The 15,711-nt window shown below is 35.1% G+C and overlaps 3 protein-coding genes across 9 annotated transcripts; 2 read left to right on the plus strand and 1 right to left on the minus strand.

Annotated features, from left to right (window-relative positions):
* Positions 1–757: 757 nt before the first annotated feature.
* On the plus strand, positions 758–3,020 carry LOC103428858 (uncharacterized). Of its 4 annotated transcripts, none has more exons than XM_008366987.4 (3): positions 758–1,065; positions 1,255–1,480; positions 2,326–3,020. In XM_008366987.4, exons 2-3 carry the CDS (start codon positions 1,325–1,327, stop codon positions 2,794–2,796), a joined length of 627 nt encoding a protein of 208 aa, XP_008365209.1. In that variant the 5' UTR covers positions 758–1,065; positions 1,255–1,324; the 3' UTR covers positions 2,797–3,020. The 4 variants fall into 4 exon arrangements, with proteins under 4 accessions (XP_008365209.1, XP_008365207.1, XP_070683314.1 ...); XM_008366985.4 differs by having other exon boundaries at positions 770–1,065; positions 1,293–1,480; XM_070827213.1 differs by having other exon boundaries at positions 774–1,065; positions 1,205–1,480.
* On the minus strand, positions 2,987–9,913 carry LOC103428859 (uncharacterized). Its single transcript, XM_008366988.4, has 14 exons — positions 9,601–9,913; positions 9,193–9,308; positions 8,960–9,047; positions 8,158–8,257; positions 7,999–8,072; positions 7,839–7,910; positions 7,510–7,587; positions 7,128–7,252; positions 6,797–6,869; positions 5,191–5,252; positions 4,725–5,105; positions 4,300–4,402; positions 3,467–3,696; positions 2,987–3,162 (listed from the first exon to the last, which is right to left on the minus strand). The coding sequence occupies exons 2-13, from the start codon at positions 9,267–9,269 to the stop codon at positions 3,499–3,501; spliced, it is 1,431 nt and encodes a 476-aa protein (XP_008365210.3). The 5' UTR covers positions 9,270–9,308; positions 9,601–9,913; the 3' UTR covers positions 2,987–3,162; positions 3,467–3,498.
* Positions 9,914–10,518: 605 nt separating this feature from the next.
* LOC108170473 (uncharacterized) lies at positions 10,519–15,214 on the plus strand. 4 transcript variants are annotated; one of them, XM_070827217.1, is made up of 12 exons: positions 10,666–10,803; positions 11,269–11,328; positions 11,685–11,737; positions 11,849–11,901; positions 12,522–12,800; positions 12,908–13,004; positions 13,107–13,231; positions 13,601–13,682; positions 13,796–13,928; positions 14,055–14,212; positions 14,902–14,993; positions 15,087–15,214. In XM_070827217.1, the coding sequence occupies exons 5-12, from the start codon at positions 12,647–12,649 to the stop codon at positions 15,161–15,163; spliced, it is 918 nt and encodes a 305-aa protein (XP_070683318.1). In that variant the 5' UTR covers positions 10,666–10,803; positions 11,269–11,328; positions 11,685–11,737; positions 11,849–11,901; positions 12,522–12,646; the 3' UTR covers positions 15,164–15,214. The 4 variants fall into 4 exon arrangements, with proteins under 4 accessions (XP_070683316.1, XP_070683318.1, XP_070683319.1 ...); XM_070827215.1 differs by having other exon boundaries at positions 10,519–10,803; positions 14,902–15,214; XM_070827218.1 differs by lacking the exon at positions 14,902–14,993.
* Positions 15,215–15,711: the final 497 nt, after the last annotated feature.

The raw sequence follows: 15,711 nt of genomic DNA on the forward strand, positions 1-15,711 counted from the left end.
TTGATGATTAGCCTGTCCAACTAATTAAGATAATGACAGATCATATGTGCCAAATATTAGGACACCCGCCAGCAACAACACGTGATAGTGTGATTGTGTATTGAAATATTTTTCACAAAGGACTATTGTTTTATAGCACGCCCATTTAACTATGGTAAACAATAATGTAGCTTGAAAAATGAAAACTATTTGTACCACGATTACTCATTAGTCTTTAACAATTAATTGGATTTACTTCGAAGGAACTTAATCATAAGAAACAATTTGTGTTAATCATACGTGGATATACGCATTGTAAACATATTTTTATCTCCCTGTCATCACATATATTGCTCGAAGTTATTTTATTTTCATCTACGGAGATTTTGGTCTAATAGAATAATTATGTTCCCATTTCAACGAAAAAGATTTCAAACTCAAATTTCATACACAAGAGTTGTTGAATGCTATAAAATAAAACAAATACAAAAGGATAAATTATTATATATCTTTGCATGTTAATTTTTTGGGAAAAGGATCCTCCTAATCCACAAAATCAGATTATCCGTGTCATTAAAATTTGATTCAACGACTAAAAACAGAAGTTCACTTTAAAAGTTATAATAATTTAAACCGTTGGATTAAATTTCAACGACAAGAATTCTTGATTTGATGGATTATCAATTTTTTGGGTCGATATATCAGAAGTCTTTTTTTTATTGGTCGAGATATATCAGAAGTCTGACTAGTACTATTCGGGCAGCATAAGCATGGCACTGTGCCACTGCCCTGCTGCCCCAATTTAACCTACTTCATCATTTCCAACTTTACGCCAATCCCTCTCTCTATCCCTCTAGCACACAAAGAAAGAGAGAACCTTTTTCTCCAGGATCACAATCCAACGGTTGAAAATCAAAGCCATTCCAACGCAAAGCTTACGTAGTGACGATTTAGAACAAACAACACTCTCTCACCAAACCGCAACAGCTACGAACAAGCTTCACAATTCTCAGATCTCTCTCTCTCTCTAAGCAGACAAAAGTATTCAGTACCAGCTACTTCCACGTCGCTCACAGCCCTCTTCAGGTAACCACTCTCTTCAACGCCGTCGTTTTCTTCCCTTCCTAGTTTTCCCGGAAACTCTCCGGCTGGCTGCTATAGTAGTTACAGTTCTTTTTATTTTATTTTTATTTTACTATATATTTAAAATTTGTGAAAACAAAAGTTGTAATTGTACTGGCTGATCCAACGGTGGGGCCAAAGATGGGGCAACAGATCTGACGGTCTGCCCGGATCGTTGCTTAACTTGACAGGGCGTTAGGCGTACGTCGTCGAGTCCGTACAAATGGAGACCAAAAGCCGTACGTCGACGGGTCGTGGTGCTTCTGCTGCCGTTCAACTACTTGAAGCTACGTTTGGTCAGTTCTTGTTGCTAACGTGCGCCTGGGATGCTCTTCTTGCTAATCTGCTCACCGCCTCTGCCTTGCTTTCTCTGCCTCAAGTGAGTAGTTCAGTTTTTTTTTTATTTTTTTTTTTTTTTTGGTTATATTTTTTTCTTTTTAAATTCGAAATCACATAAAACTCTCCTTTCCAGTTTGCTCTATGATTTTATTTTTCATCACTATTTTTATTTGTTATTTTATTATTGCGAAGAATACGATGATAGGATCATAGGATATACTGTGTCTTCTTGTTTGTTTTTGTTATGGCAGTCAACGGCTCACATACAAGTTAAGTTATAAGGTTTTTTCTTAAAATAAAAAAATATTCAGATGCTATCTCAGCACCTGTCATGTCAGTTTGGATTTTGAATTTTAAGAAAATCTTTGCTACCTCTACTATTATTATACGTATATCACAAATAATTCACAGTTAATTTTCGTTTGGGAACACTTGTTTGTTCGTTTATGTGAGTAACTATCTACCGTCGACGTCGACGCATATGGTCGCGCAAGTAACCATCATTCTCCTTCTTTTATGGAGCCATGAACAACTGATAATCAATCCCACGCCCACAGACAACTCTGTCCCAAACACATGTTTTGTAAATACCGGAGACATTTCTAGGATATATACATTACAGGTCTGTATTTTAGCGTTTATTTTCTCTTGTAAGAGTTAAAGAAATGAAACACTCTTGTAATTTGGAGCATTGTGGCAAAATACCAATCGACAATGAAGGATATTTGAACTTGAAACCTTTTCAATATTTAAAAAACGACTACCACTGGACCGAAAGTTGGTCACATTAGTATTAGCTAGCAAAAAATAACTTATAAGAATTCCTGTGGTCCATTCATTCTTAACTTGTAAGTTTTGAGTAGCTATTTTACCCTTTGGTTTCAGGATCCTTCTGCGCTCTCAACCACCTGTGGACAGAAAAGTCACGGCGACGATGAGAGTGAACATTCCAACTCCAAAGCAGTTGATGGTGACAAAGATGGAGGTGAAGATAAGAACGGTGACGGCGGCCTTGGAGACACTGAAGAGGAGCTATCTTCGGAAGACGGAGGAGGCGCTGGGGACAATCCTAATCGGAAAAGCAACAATTCCAAAGCCAGCCCCGGAGGAGAAGGCGGAGAAGTAGGCGAAGAAGGTGAAGAGGAAGAGGAGGAAGATGGCAATGAGAATGATGATGACGGTGAGGATGATGGGGATGATGGGGATGAAGGCAATGAAGATGATGACGACAGTGACGACGATGATGAAGGCGAGGTCAAGGACGAGGAGGAAATTGTAGACGAGGATGAACCGGAGGATGATGAAGAAGAGGACGAGGAAGAGGCCCTTCAGCCCCCTAAGAAGAGGAAAAAGTGAGAGAAGTCTTTTTCCAACTTATGAACCATGCAAATGCTGTTTAACATTGTACTCTTTCATAGGGAAAACTTCCGTGCCACAACTGTTTGAGCTAATTTTATTGTATTTCGTAGGCATTTCGTTCCAATAATATCTAGTTTCGAAGAAAAAATGACTCGGGATTCATTTCATCTCATCTTACTGTTAATAGTAAAAGTAAAAACTCCTCGATCGATATTAATTTACAAGAATATACAATACAACCAATAGATCAGTTATATTTACAAGCTAAATAATGTATAATTTCGAAGTAAAACACTGCAAGAGAGTTACAAAAGCCTGTAAGTCCGCCAGCCTTACGTTTTGATGAAGTCTACGTTGATTTACCTGCCCCGTATGGAAAAAACAAAGGAAAGTAAATTTCAAGGAAGCCTTTATCGTAGCCAGAAAACGAAAAGAAGGCGCAAAAATACTCAAAAAACCGTCTATCATAGAAAAGAATTGGTTAGTATTCAGGACATACATATAGTGGCTCTTACTGGTGCATATGCAATATTAACCAGTTTCAATTTAAAGTATGAATCTAAACCAATAAAAGCTGTAGTTCAGTGAAAATGTCGATGTTCAACAGGACTATTCAAATAATTCCAAGCATAAATTGTGAAGAGAACTTTTCAAACGGTGAACTTACAGAGAGCAGAAAGACCCCATTCTAGCACTGAGTCATTTTCTTTTAGCATCGATGATCATGGCTCGTGTCCAATGCTCAATATCCTCGGGCTGTGATGGTGGAGGCGGAAAAGTAGGACGTTCCACAAGATCCCATTCTTCAATAAGGGATTCATTCTTCCCATCTGACAACTCAGTGGAGCTAAGAAAGGTGGTGGAATAATTTGGAAGGTTTTTTTCATACAAGTTTTTCTGCAATGCGAAAGAAAAATCTATAAAAATCAAGTGCAGTATTCCTACACCCATTGAGCAGCAGCTTACCAAGTTCTTTCTTGTTTCCATTTATGTGAAAAGAGTCAAAAGACGTCAATGATAATATCAGCCAGCTTCCAACTCAAATAAAACCCAGGGCAGAAACGCAAAGCAATGAAGCTATGTAAGAAGATCATTCCTAAGAAGGCAATTATGGGTTTTCGAAGTATTAAAGTGCGTAGTCAGATTTAGGCACCAATGAAGGATTCTATGATTGTATATCTTTATAGGCCCCTTGTTGGAACTTGGATCATATCATGTCAAGCAACACACAGATTGGCAGCATACAGCAAGAAAAGACCACTAAGATTTTACAATCACAGGCGGTGAAGGAAAGATGAGAGAGGGGAATCATAAGGAGAAAAGATGAAGCATTGTATTATGAATATGAATAGGAAAAAGAGGAATATACTTAAGAGGTCATGGCAGGGCATAAGCCCTACAAATAGGGTAAACCAATAGCATGTTTTATTAGTAAAAAAAAAAAAGTACACTAAGAACCCAAGATCTCCTAAGGAAACAGATTTTAGCCCAAAAATGTACCGTTAGTGCCATTGCATGTGCGCTATCCAATAGAGTGGTTGACGATATGGCCGAATCCACATTCCACACAGATTTGTTTAGTTGTTGAACTTGCTTACATGACCTGAAAGTTAAAAGCGAAATTCCAATCAAGGTTTATATACCATCCATAGCATGCCTGTAAAGTATTCTTTAACAAGCCATTGAGATTTAAAAAAATACATTTATAGTCCCAAAAAAATGATGCAAAAATTGTCCAAAAATTTGTTAAAAACTAGATAGCAGTTATTACTTCGCAAGAAAAAAAACTCTCTCAGTAGTTCAGGACTTCATTTTTGTCCAATTTTTTTTACAACTAACAGTTATTACTTCATATCTGCACAATGAAACTGAAACGAAAACACAGAAAACATAATTCACAAAGAAGGGAGCTGTGGACAATGTACCTTGAGCATGCCAATTTTAACGAGAACACAGAATGAACTTCCTTGGAAGAAGATAATGTGGCCAACAATTTTGCAAATGCTTCAAATGTAGATACCTCAGAAGGAACATCTAAACATAGTGAGTTATAGCAGTACGCTGTAATGCATGCGACACTTTTCTTAAGAAGTGAAATCCCTCTCTGCAAATCATTGTGCGTTTCAACAGTGTGTGAAGAAGCGGAAGTGTAATTAAAGCTACCACCAGAAGAATCCAGATGTGGTTTCCTCACAGATTCTATTGAATCAACACCAAAATTATTACTTGAGCTTTTGTCAGACCAAGAATTTTCCCCACTACTGGAGCAATAATTTTGGCGTGGTATAAATAGGGGATATTCATTGCTGCAACAATATAAATTTGTCAGTCAACAGCCTGTGAAGTTTATGCCATGTCAATGATGTTATATAATATATCTAGCCAAAGTACCTCCGAGAAGAAGGGCGCGCATCCCAATAAGAATCTCTTTGCCATATCCTAGAGCAAGAACCCTGAAGACAATCCAAATTTAACACAAAACACAGGTATAACTAATGCATAAATACTACACAAAAAGCTTATTGGCTAGTTTTAATGAAGCTTCAAGTGGTTCTCTAGAAGAAAAGCCCACCTCCAAGAAATAAAAATAAAATGCTCACTAGAATGTTCGCAATGAAAGTACAATTTTTCTACAATGTATTCCGGAAAAACTTAAATAAAACACCAAATAAAATCTAGTAAGAGTAACCGGTTGAGTTAGGGTCCCACTTGTGTCACACTTTTGTTTATTGGTCCCACCACAGCAATAGCCAATCTTCAACAGCAAAGCTCGTCCTTGTTCAATGCGGCCTGGATTCCACGTTCAGAGTTTCATAGGTATCCTCTTCGATATCCAGCCTGGATTCGATGTGAGGGAGCACTGAAGCAGGTGGTAATGGGATGTGCGTTTGCGATTGAGGTTTATGCGCAGAGAGAGAGGGAGAGAGGGAGAGAAGGAGAGAGGGAGACAGATTATGCACCAAATAGGTCAAGCGGTGTTGGGGTTTAGGGTTGGGGTTTTCTTAATTCAACACCATCACCTTCTCAATCCTAATAAATTCCTATTACAAGTTATTTAGAAGCAAACGAAAATCTCTAATCCCAACAAAAAGGCTTAAATTTCTTGATGTTGTATTGAGTAATTAATCTTGATGTTGTATTGAGTAATTACTTGGTGTTATGCGATCACATGCGTTTGAGTAATTAAGTTGTTTTGAGTCGTAAGTAAACACGCGACCGCGTAAGTTGTTTGAGCCCTAAACCCTATGTTTCACAGTCGATATCTTCGTTTGGCATGCTGTCCCATTCTACTATAAAAGCCCCTCTCCCATTCATTATACCCCACCCCATATATTCCCATCAGATCGAAAAGGAGAGTGAAGGGCTGCATCATGAGTGACGTTTACAAGCTTGTTGGACCGCATGACGACGACCAGCTTTGCTGGTGAAGATGGGATATGGCTGCATGAGAAGTGGTGGAACTGATAAACAAAAGTGCGAAGTGGGTGAGACCCTAATTCAACCTGTTACCCTCTCACTAGATTTTATCAACTTGGTGTATAATTAACTTTTCACAAGGTTTAAACTTGTTTTAAAGGAGAACAGTTAGATTTTGATCTAACGGCACGTAAAACCAGATTACTGTAGCCAATCCCATAAAGGTAGGCTTTTCTCCCGAACCAAAAGTCTTCCCAATATTGAGAAAAATATAAACGCATGTTATAAGCTAACAATATGAACAATTTAATTTGACACATAAATCACTTTTATTTTGTATGTATATATTTCAAACACTAGGAAATTTCTGAGAAAATAAAAATATATAAGCCCCCCATTACTTTCAGAACATTTTGATGAATTCTACAATCATCATTAGTACTTTTAAACCCCTCAAACATTAGTCCCTAGTAAATATGGTTTTTGGGAACAACAGAGCAACAGAGCTAGAAAACAAAGATATTCAAAATATGGTCTTCATAGAATATTTAAGTTCATCAGGAGGGTAAACAGTGCTTACCGCAAAACCTGAGTTATGAAGTGCTGGAGCAGCTAAGTTCTGAACAACAAGATTCAGGAGTTGAACCATGTACCTGTTCTCCAACCATAGTGATCAGTTATCCGTGTAAAATGTGATATCACCTTAGCTAAAAATGATCCAACTGGATAGAATTTAACTAATAACGGTAACTTCAACTTTGGAATGCATATTAAATACACAAGAGGAACAAAGACATTTTTTCAGCAAGAGGTGATAAATCTCAGTAAGATAACATAGCAATTATATCAAATACGACAATAGCATCCTTCTTAAAAGCATCGCTGGATACACAACTTCAAACAGAGATTACCCCAAGGAAGCAGCAAGCTCTTCTGATGGAACTGAGTGTGGATCTAGCCCTCTTGGTAAGCATGCATTGCAAATTTGATCGTATAAACCACCAGATCCATAATTTTTCTTTTCATCTACATTCACCTAAAAGAAAGAATGAACATTAAGAAACTTGCATTTAACAACCCTACACCCAAACTATAGTTATGCTGTTTTTTCATAAAAAATAAGTAAATTGGGTGCTCTATAATTCTACTTATAAAAGTCAGCCAAAAACTTAACACAATCATCAAGGTTTATCAATATAATAAAAAATTGAGTTCACAATAATGAATACAATTATAGGTCATAACTCATAAGTCGTGCTTATGTCAAGAAATATTTAGTTTTAAAGTGCTTACCCGACGTTGGGGAAACAATTTGCATATTTGTTTTATAACTACTGACTGTTTATGAAGGCGTTCAGAGGTAATGGCCATCTGCAATTCAAAGCACATCAACCATCAATTTTTTATCAAATAAGAAAAATGACAAGAAGAGAAGGAAAAAAAAAAAATACATGGCAGAGATAGATCTCAAACCCATCAAGATAGCAGCACTTCAAAGTGAAATAGATCAAAGTAAAAACATAGTTATCATCACGCATTCTTGTACAATGAAGCTATACTAACTTCCATTAACTAGTAAGGATTAATAACGTATCTATATAAGGAGTATAAATATGCCTTACATGCCCTAAGTTCTGAGTGCATATAAGGTTGGGATAGAACTTATCCAGTTGTTCCGCACGATTCTTTCCCAACTGCAAATATGAAAATATAGAAGCCAATATATATCTGAAAGATCATATGATGGCGTTAAATACAAAATTATTCAAAAACATGAGGTACCGCAAAGAGGGCCGATTCAAGCACCCCATCCTTGACTTTACGGTCATGGGACGCCTTCTCAATCTTAGCCTTCCCTGTAAATATCTCAATCAGTCTAACAAGTTCATATAAATACATCAATGATTTCAACCTAGATTATATTTGACAATAGGCATCAACCTTGCACAAGCTGTTCTTTATTACGCCGGAGTTTTTCCCTCAACCTCACAAGCTTCTCATTTTGAAGCACTCTCCAATTTATTTGATCATCGGCCTTACCCTGACATATGTGTAAAGCATTAGTACAAATAAACTATTATGATACTTCAACTGGAAATCAGTTGTACAGAATTCTGATGATTGCATATGCTATAATTTATGGGAAAAGTGATATTGATTGGTTAAAGAACAAGATAAGACGTACCCATGCACACATAAGAAGCAAAGTGGATCATCCCACTGATTTTTTTTTTAATTTTTTATTTTTTTTATCACAATGGACATATTTCAAATATGGGTTACCCAAGATTTATTCAAGCTTAAGTTAACTAATCAAGATGAATGAGTAATCTTATATTACAATAATCATCATTTCAATTTTAAGCAATAGTTTAATAGTTCCATGTCATAAACCAAATTCCTCCTCAAAAGAGTCGAAACCTATTTAGAGTCCACAACCCATCTTTGCATCCTCAATATATTTTCGTTTTAGTGATATTACCCTTGGCACAAAATAGACACCCTATGGAGCACTTCCGAATTTCAACCACATCAAATTCCACAGGCATTTGCAAACATTATACCGTGTAAATAATATCATGAACACACAAGATAATATCGTGTGATAAAACATTTCAATCTACTTAACTTACAGGATTCTATCTGATCATTCTATCTAGTGGAATATAGTCCATTCGAGTGCAAGGAATACAAAATGAAACAAAGAAGGGGAAACGTCGGCTCTTCCAAGACAGATACACACCTTTGCGACAAGCACTTCAGTCAATCTTGAATACAATGAATCGCGACGACTCTTCAGTGCCTTCAGAGTATTGTTATACTCATTTAATCTGAAAACAACACGCCCGCATATAATTAAAGACAACTTTTTTGGTTATTAAAGACAATTGTTATACTCATTGACTCTATAACAATTCGAATAGGTTCATAACATCACCAATAAATTTAACACCCGATCTAGTTCAGGTTTCATACCTGTAATTCACACAAACAGCACAGATAGAAGCAAGATTTGAATTCTCACAAATAGCACAATTAGATTTCCGGTTCATCCCTCCGAAACAGCGAATCAACCTACGCCCGTTTGTTTGCTGAAAAAAAAAAAACAGCAGAATCCAAATCCGTTCAGTACCAATTCAACTTAATTGATTGATTCATCTGCCGATGATCATGTTAGACTTTAATTTCCTTATATCGAAAATTGAACAGTAATGAATAATTGAACAGAAGTAAGAAAGAAATTAGATTCCAATTCAAATCTCAACTAAAAGTTGTAACCTAGAAATTAAATTTGTTTTCCTCTTAATTCCAAACTGTTTGCAGCAAGCAAGCAATCGAAAATCCATGAAAAATTAGCGGGGAAAAAACAGTAAGAAAACATACCGGCGGCTGAATCGTCAGCGTGCAATCTATACGATCGAGGCTTGAAATTGCGCGCAAAAATGTGTGATTTCAAGTGGACTCGATTCTTTTGGGATGTTTTTCCATCTCATCGTAATAATTTGATTACTGATGAGAGGGCGACGCCTCAACTCGGCGTTTGGCAAATGGGAAAGAATTTAAAAAAAATAAAAAAAAACACGAAACTATAATAAAATGAACGGTGGTTTCCTGGGCCTGTAATGGGCCGGATTTTTTCAGTTATACCAAGGCCCGACTTTTGAGCCAAGCTCAAACCTTGGAGGAGAAATTATACCTATACTAAAACCCAAACTCGGGTGCACTGTTTTTCACTGTTGGTGAACAGTAAAATGGCTGAAATGCCCTCGGTTTCTTCTTTGTTCTGCTTACTGTTCACAATTTGATACAGTGGAAAGTCTATTTTGTCCTTCACGGCCTCTTATTAGCTTTGGTAGTTATTGGACAAAAAAATAAGATTAAAAAATGTCAGTGGTTCCCATCTGTCCCCCTCTCTCTCATCCCTCACGTCTCTCTCTCTCTCCTCATTTTCATTCTTTTCCGCCTGCATTTCTTTCTTTCTCAATTATTATCTATATACTAAAACCCGGTGGAAAACACTGTTCACGAGCAGTGTAATGGCTTAAATGCCCCTTTGTTTCTTCTTTGTTTTCCATTGTCTTATCTGCTTGGTACAGTTAACTGACTGAAATGCCCCTCATGTTAGTCTTTGCAGTGTGATTCTTTCCATTTTGTAGTGATTCATCGGGTCTGCCGTTTTTATCCACCTGTCCATCATCTGTGGTTCCTTCTCCATGCCATTTCAGTGATATTTTTACCTAGCCCACGTGGTGATGTTAGTCTTTGCAGTGTGCTTCTTTCCATTTTGTACAGTGATTCATCGGGTCTGCCGTTTTTATCCACCTGTCCATCATCTGTGGTTCCTTCTCCATGCCGTGTCAGTGATTTTTTTACCTAGCCCACGTGTCGGTCATCGTGAGGTTTGGTTTTTAGTTTATACCCACTTTGCTTTTTGTTCAGTTTCCCATACCAAATTATGCATTTCTATCGTTTTGCAAGCTGTGCGTTTTCCTCTTCCTCTTTCCATTCTCGCCTTCGGTCGTCCCTTTCAAATCTCGGTCTGTGTCCTTTTCAGCTCTTCGTTTCTTCCCTCAACACCGTATCAGTGTAAGGGTTTTCAACTTTTGATTTTTCTTTTGTTTGAAACTGGAAAGTTTGATTTTGATAGATTCGAAAGAATACAAAAGTTAAATCTTTATTTGGGTGAATTTTTAAACCCAGTTTCTCTTATGGATTTTCATGGGTGGTTAAATTGAATATGGAGGTTTTTATGTGGTCTCAGATGGAAACAATTATAGAAAGGATGCAAGATATAAACGGCGTGGAATGTTTTCTATTAATTTTTTTCTTTTTTTTTGAAATCAATTTGGGGTTTTGTTTGGTTTTGTTAATTACGGGCTGTTGAACCCAGCAATTTGTCTACACAATATGTTTTTTTTTTTTTGGTTTAAAATTGAAGAGTCTTTGCCTTCCATCTATTTTCTCTTTCTGGAATTTCCTTTCTCAGCGTTTTTCAAGCTTATGGTATATAATTTGTTTTTTTTTTTTTTTGGTTCATGATTGGTTTTGCAGGTTTTGTTTGTACAGAGAAGACGGTAACTTGGCTGGTGCACTGTCTGTTTTCAGTCGAGGGTGAGGTTTACTTTGTTACGTAGTTAATCTTAAAGTTGTCATCAGTTGTTTGGTCCATTTGTGATCGAAAAATTTGGGAGCATCTTTATCTGTTCATTTGTCATGTTTAAATTGGATTAAATTTTATGTTGTCCAAATTATAAGTTATGTTTTATTCTCATATATCAATTTGGTTGGCTCTTATGTTTATGATGGTTCTGATTCTGATATAGCAGTTCGATTAAATTTTAGGTTCTCCAAATTATAAGCTGCGTTTTATTTTGATATACCAATGTGGTTGCCTCTTATGTTTATATCAATTTGGTTGCCTCTTATGTTTATGATGGTTCTGATATAGCAATTTGATTAAATTTTAGGTGGCTGAGAAGTGTTGCACTGCTCCAGATTCCTTTTGTTTAAAACCTCTCAGGTCTTACAAGTTCTTATTGGTTATTTTTCCCTTCTTTTTTAGCGTGCGTTTTTAACTTTTAATTTTTTTTGTTGGGTTGTGTCATTTGATTTAGTTCTTTTTTATTTTCAGAAAGCGATGATTGTCGTCCTGCGCTCTAGCAACTATAAAGAACACAGCTTTAGGTACACTTACTCTCTGATGAAAATCTCAAGTTTAAGTCTTAATTGATTTTTGAGTGAAGTGTTTTATGGTTTTGTTGATTTGGCTGGTATGTTTTCATTTGTTTGATTAAAATTTAATTTGGGTTATTAGGTATTTCTTGATTTGAATGATTTCTAAATGTTGTTTCTCCCCCAGTTTATGATATGGATAACTGTAGTTGGATAATAGTATGAGCTCAGTTATATTCTTTGAACCAATGACGGCTATTCAATTTTTTTTTTCTGTGTCTTTTTGAACTTTCATAAGTCATTGAATTTTTCTTAATCAATATTTTGTTTAAGTCTTTACTCCTGCATAGTTATCAAATTTTGATTTAAGTTAGCTTATCTTTCCTTATTTATCTACATTACTTGCACAAGATAGTATTGTTATATAACTGATGTCTGAGAAATTAATATTTTTACTTATTTAATCATTTCTTTTAAGACTTAGCGATGAATAATCTCTCCATGTTAACAATTTAATATATGCATACTGATGAATAATATCTATTTTTTTCCGTTTATTAATCTCCTTTTTAACTTTGTTCGTTTTTTTCCCCCTTTTTTTTTTGGATTCACTTTATATGCATAACCAATAGTAAAGAAACATGCGGTTCAAGGCTCCACATCGGACATTGACTACGAGACTACAGCTTAAAAATTGAACCTGGTGGTAGCTATGAAATCACAAATTTTCGGACCACTAGAATGAAGGGCCAGTACAATGTGGTGCCGCATGAGACTCAGCTTATATTCAGTGGTAAAACAAATTTCAAAAAGCTCTCAAAATGTGTTTCCACCTATTCCTCGACACCGGTTTTTCCTACAGGATTACAACATTCTTTATCCCCACTTGAACAAAGTTGACATTCTTACAGGTAATAATATTATATATGTATCTATATATAGAGATTAAAAACACTAAAGTTTATTTTTGCCAAATTATTTTTCACAACATGCTTATATTTACCTTTTAAATTGGAAGATGTCATTAGTCATCTCACTGCAATACAACATTTAGAGCCAAAACAGATTAATCAAAGGGTAGCATACAAGTGTGATATACACATTCAAAATGTCAGGTTATTCCCTTTTTCTTATCACTCTCATTATAGATTATCTTCATAATTTGCTTTATATTGAAAAACATGTATATATTTGTTTCTGATTTAATATATCTACAGAAGGGAACAACTCACTGTTACACTATGGGGAGACGTCGCTGAAGAATTTTGTTCTTCATCTGTCCAAGCACTGCCTCTCCCAATTGTTGTCATTTTTACAAGTTTAAAAGTGAAGCTTTATCTAGGTACTTAACTTAATTAGAAGCAATCTTTCGTATCTTTATTTATTATTATTTTTTAACACAGCTTTGTGTAAATTGTTCAAATCTTTTCTGATGACATAATTTTATCATATTCACTTCGTGTGACTTATCATATATCTTTGTTTTATACTTGATTAATTAATTTTTAAATATCTTAATAAATTGATTGTCAATCACTGTTTTTAATTAACTTTCTCTTTTATTTTCAGCTTTTTAAAACTTTGTCCATTTAAATTAAAGTCATGGTGCAGTAAGTGATTGTATCATATCATTCTGATACTTGGCCTGTGTCAGTAAAACCATTTATCAATATTTTCTTTCAACTTTCTTATCATTATTTTCAATGCACAGATAAAATTGTGACGAACAGTACAGATTGCTCACTTCTCCTTTTTGATCCAAACATCCCAGAAGTTAATGCATACAAGTCGGTGTAAGTATTTCTATAGCTTTTAACACAATTAAACTCTTTTCACTGTTGTAAAAGCAAAAGAAATATTAGTTTCATAAAATTATTCAAACAGTTTTACATTTTCAATCATACAGGTTTGCAAATTGTAACGAGCCTGTGAAAATATTGGCCCCCTTCTCCAGACAAGTAAATGAGGCTGAAATTTTACGTACAACCAAGATGTTCACAATTGATGAAGTCGCTTTTCTAGATCTTGATTTACACAAGGTATAAAATCTAATTACATGTTTTTAACTCATCTTAAAAACATATGATTGCACTTTTACATTTTTAATAAACATTGTCTACATAATTAGTATTCCTTATACAAAACTATTACAAACTGTTTTGCAGAATGATACGTTTTTCTGTAAAGCGTGTGTCAAGTATTTTGACACACGTTATCAATGGTGGTATAGTGCGTATGCCAACTGTGTAAAACAAATGCATAAAGACTTGACAACTGGACAGCTGATCTGCCAAAAGCATCCAAACCAAATTCCAACTCCTTGGTAATGTTTAACATGCATTCCTCAAACTTTGTCTTAAATATTTGTTATCCTTATCTTTTATTCTTTCTTTATATAATCTAACATTTACCAAATCTGTTTTTTCACATTTTTCACATTTTTTCTCATATTTGTATGCACATGGTTTGAATACATTTATCAAGAATGAAATCAGGTCAGATATCCTCACCCTCCTTGATTAGTTTTCTCGCTGTTTTTCTGCAGCTGTTATCCAAAACTTTGTTAGAGTGATACTTAGCTTAAATTTTGTGATGTTAAACAAAAAATTCCAACCTTTCCTGCTTTCACGTTATTTAAACAACTTTCAAATACTATGTGGTCAACAATTAAATCATTGTTCAAAACATACTCATTGCAGCACATATTTACCCTTTTTGTACAAAATTGGTATAGCTTTTGCACTTTTGACCATGTTATCTTCATTACTTAGTGACTACAATCTGCTTCTTTTTGTTTACACTTGAGTATATGTGAAGACCATAACCAATATGGCTATCATAAATCCAAACTATTAATTAACTTAATAACCATGAATTTCGTTGTAGATTTAAGTTTAAAAACAAACATTGATTTTTGTGGTTTTATCAATGCTTTCTTCTGTTTTATATTTATTTGTATAAGTTGAATTCAAGATTATTTTCCCTCAAGCAGTTTTGTTTTTTTTAATCTAGGTATAAAGTCAATTTGGTTCTTGAGGATCACACTAATGAAATCAATGCTCTCATAATTGGAAAATCTGGTGAAAAGCTTTTTGGTGTGCCATGTAAAGATTTAGTACTGAATCAAAGATTAGTTGGCCAACAACAGTTACCAAACAAGTTATTTAAATATAGTTTGTTTTATTTTCTGCAACTAGGTTGTTTTGACAGTGGAGAACCAAAACTTCATCTGGTGCCCTCAAAAATATACAGTATGGTTCATCAGCATATGTAAAAAACTCTTCCGGATGTTTTATGGCATGCAAATAACTCTTTTTACTCAAAACTTATCAATATTTTTGCATGTTCGTACACCAGCACTTATTAATATTTTGTATATCATTGCTGGTTCTGGTTAAAAACAACTACAACTACCAGGCTGTTAGATGAATGTAATATTTTTTGCATGTACATGGACCAGCATTTTGTAATTTTTTGTATCCAAGTGCTGGTTTCAGTAGAATGATAGCTATAACTACTAAACTATGACAAATGGATGTAATATTTACCAATGAAGTTGTGCATATTTAACTGTTTATCTCTATAGTGTTTCTAATATTTCTGTTATCAATGGTATTAATATTCTGTTACACTGTTTTTAAACCCGCGGCAACGCGCGGGCATTATACCTAGTATTTTACTCTGAAACGCCACAACTTACTCGACCAAACAAAAGTCCAGGCTCATAAGTTGCCAACGTGAATAAGTCTAAATTCATAGCCTGACAACATATGATACCGAGTGAAAGTATATTAACAAGATTACGTAAAGTTTCCTGTTAAT

The sequence above is a fragment of the Malus domestica genome, chromosome 08 (assembly GCF_042453785.1).
Source record: "Malus domestica chromosome 08, GDT2T_hap1".
NCBI lineage: Eukaryota > Viridiplantae > Streptophyta > Magnoliopsida > Rosales > Rosaceae > Malus > Malus domestica.

What these genes read in the sequence shown, in the direction of transcription:
- LOC103428858 (XM_008366987.4), top strand. Translation starts at nt 1,325, where the DNA reads ATGGAGACCAAAAGCCGTACGTCGACGGGTCGTGGTGCTTCTGCTGCC. An exon ending in CCTTGCTTTCTCTGCCTCAA is followed by an intron (nt 1,481 to 2,325) that starts GTGAGTAGTTCA and finishes CTTTGGTTTCAG; the next exon opens with GATCCTTCTGCGCTCTCAAC.
- LOC103428859 (XM_008366988.4), bottom strand. Translation starts at nt 9,269, where the DNA reads ATGAACCGGAAATCTAATTGTGCTATTTGTGAGAATTCAAATCTTGCT. An exon ending in TTGAATCGGCCCTCTTTGCG is followed by an intron (nt 7,911 to 7,998) that starts GTACCTCATGTT and finishes TCATATTTGCAG; the next exon opens with TTGGGAAAGAATCGTGCGGA. An exon ending in TTAAAATTGGCATGCTCAAG is followed by an intron (nt 4,403 to 4,724) that starts GTACATTGTCCA and finishes TTTAACTTTCAG; the next exon opens with GTCATGTAAGCAAGTTCAAC.
- LOC108170473 (XM_070827215.1), top strand. Translation starts at nt 12,647, where the DNA reads ATGTGGTGCCGCATGAGACTCAGCTTATATTCAGTGGTAAAACAAATT. An exon ending in CAAAGTTGACATTCTTACAG is followed by an intron (nt 12,801 to 12,907) that starts GTAATAATATTA and finishes TTAAATTGGAAG; the next exon opens with ATGTCATTAGTCATCTCACT. An exon ending in AACCAAATTCCAACTCCTTG is followed by an intron (nt 14,213 to 14,901) that starts GTAATGTTTAAC and finishes TTTTTAATCTAG; the next exon opens with GTATAAAGTCAATTTGGTTC.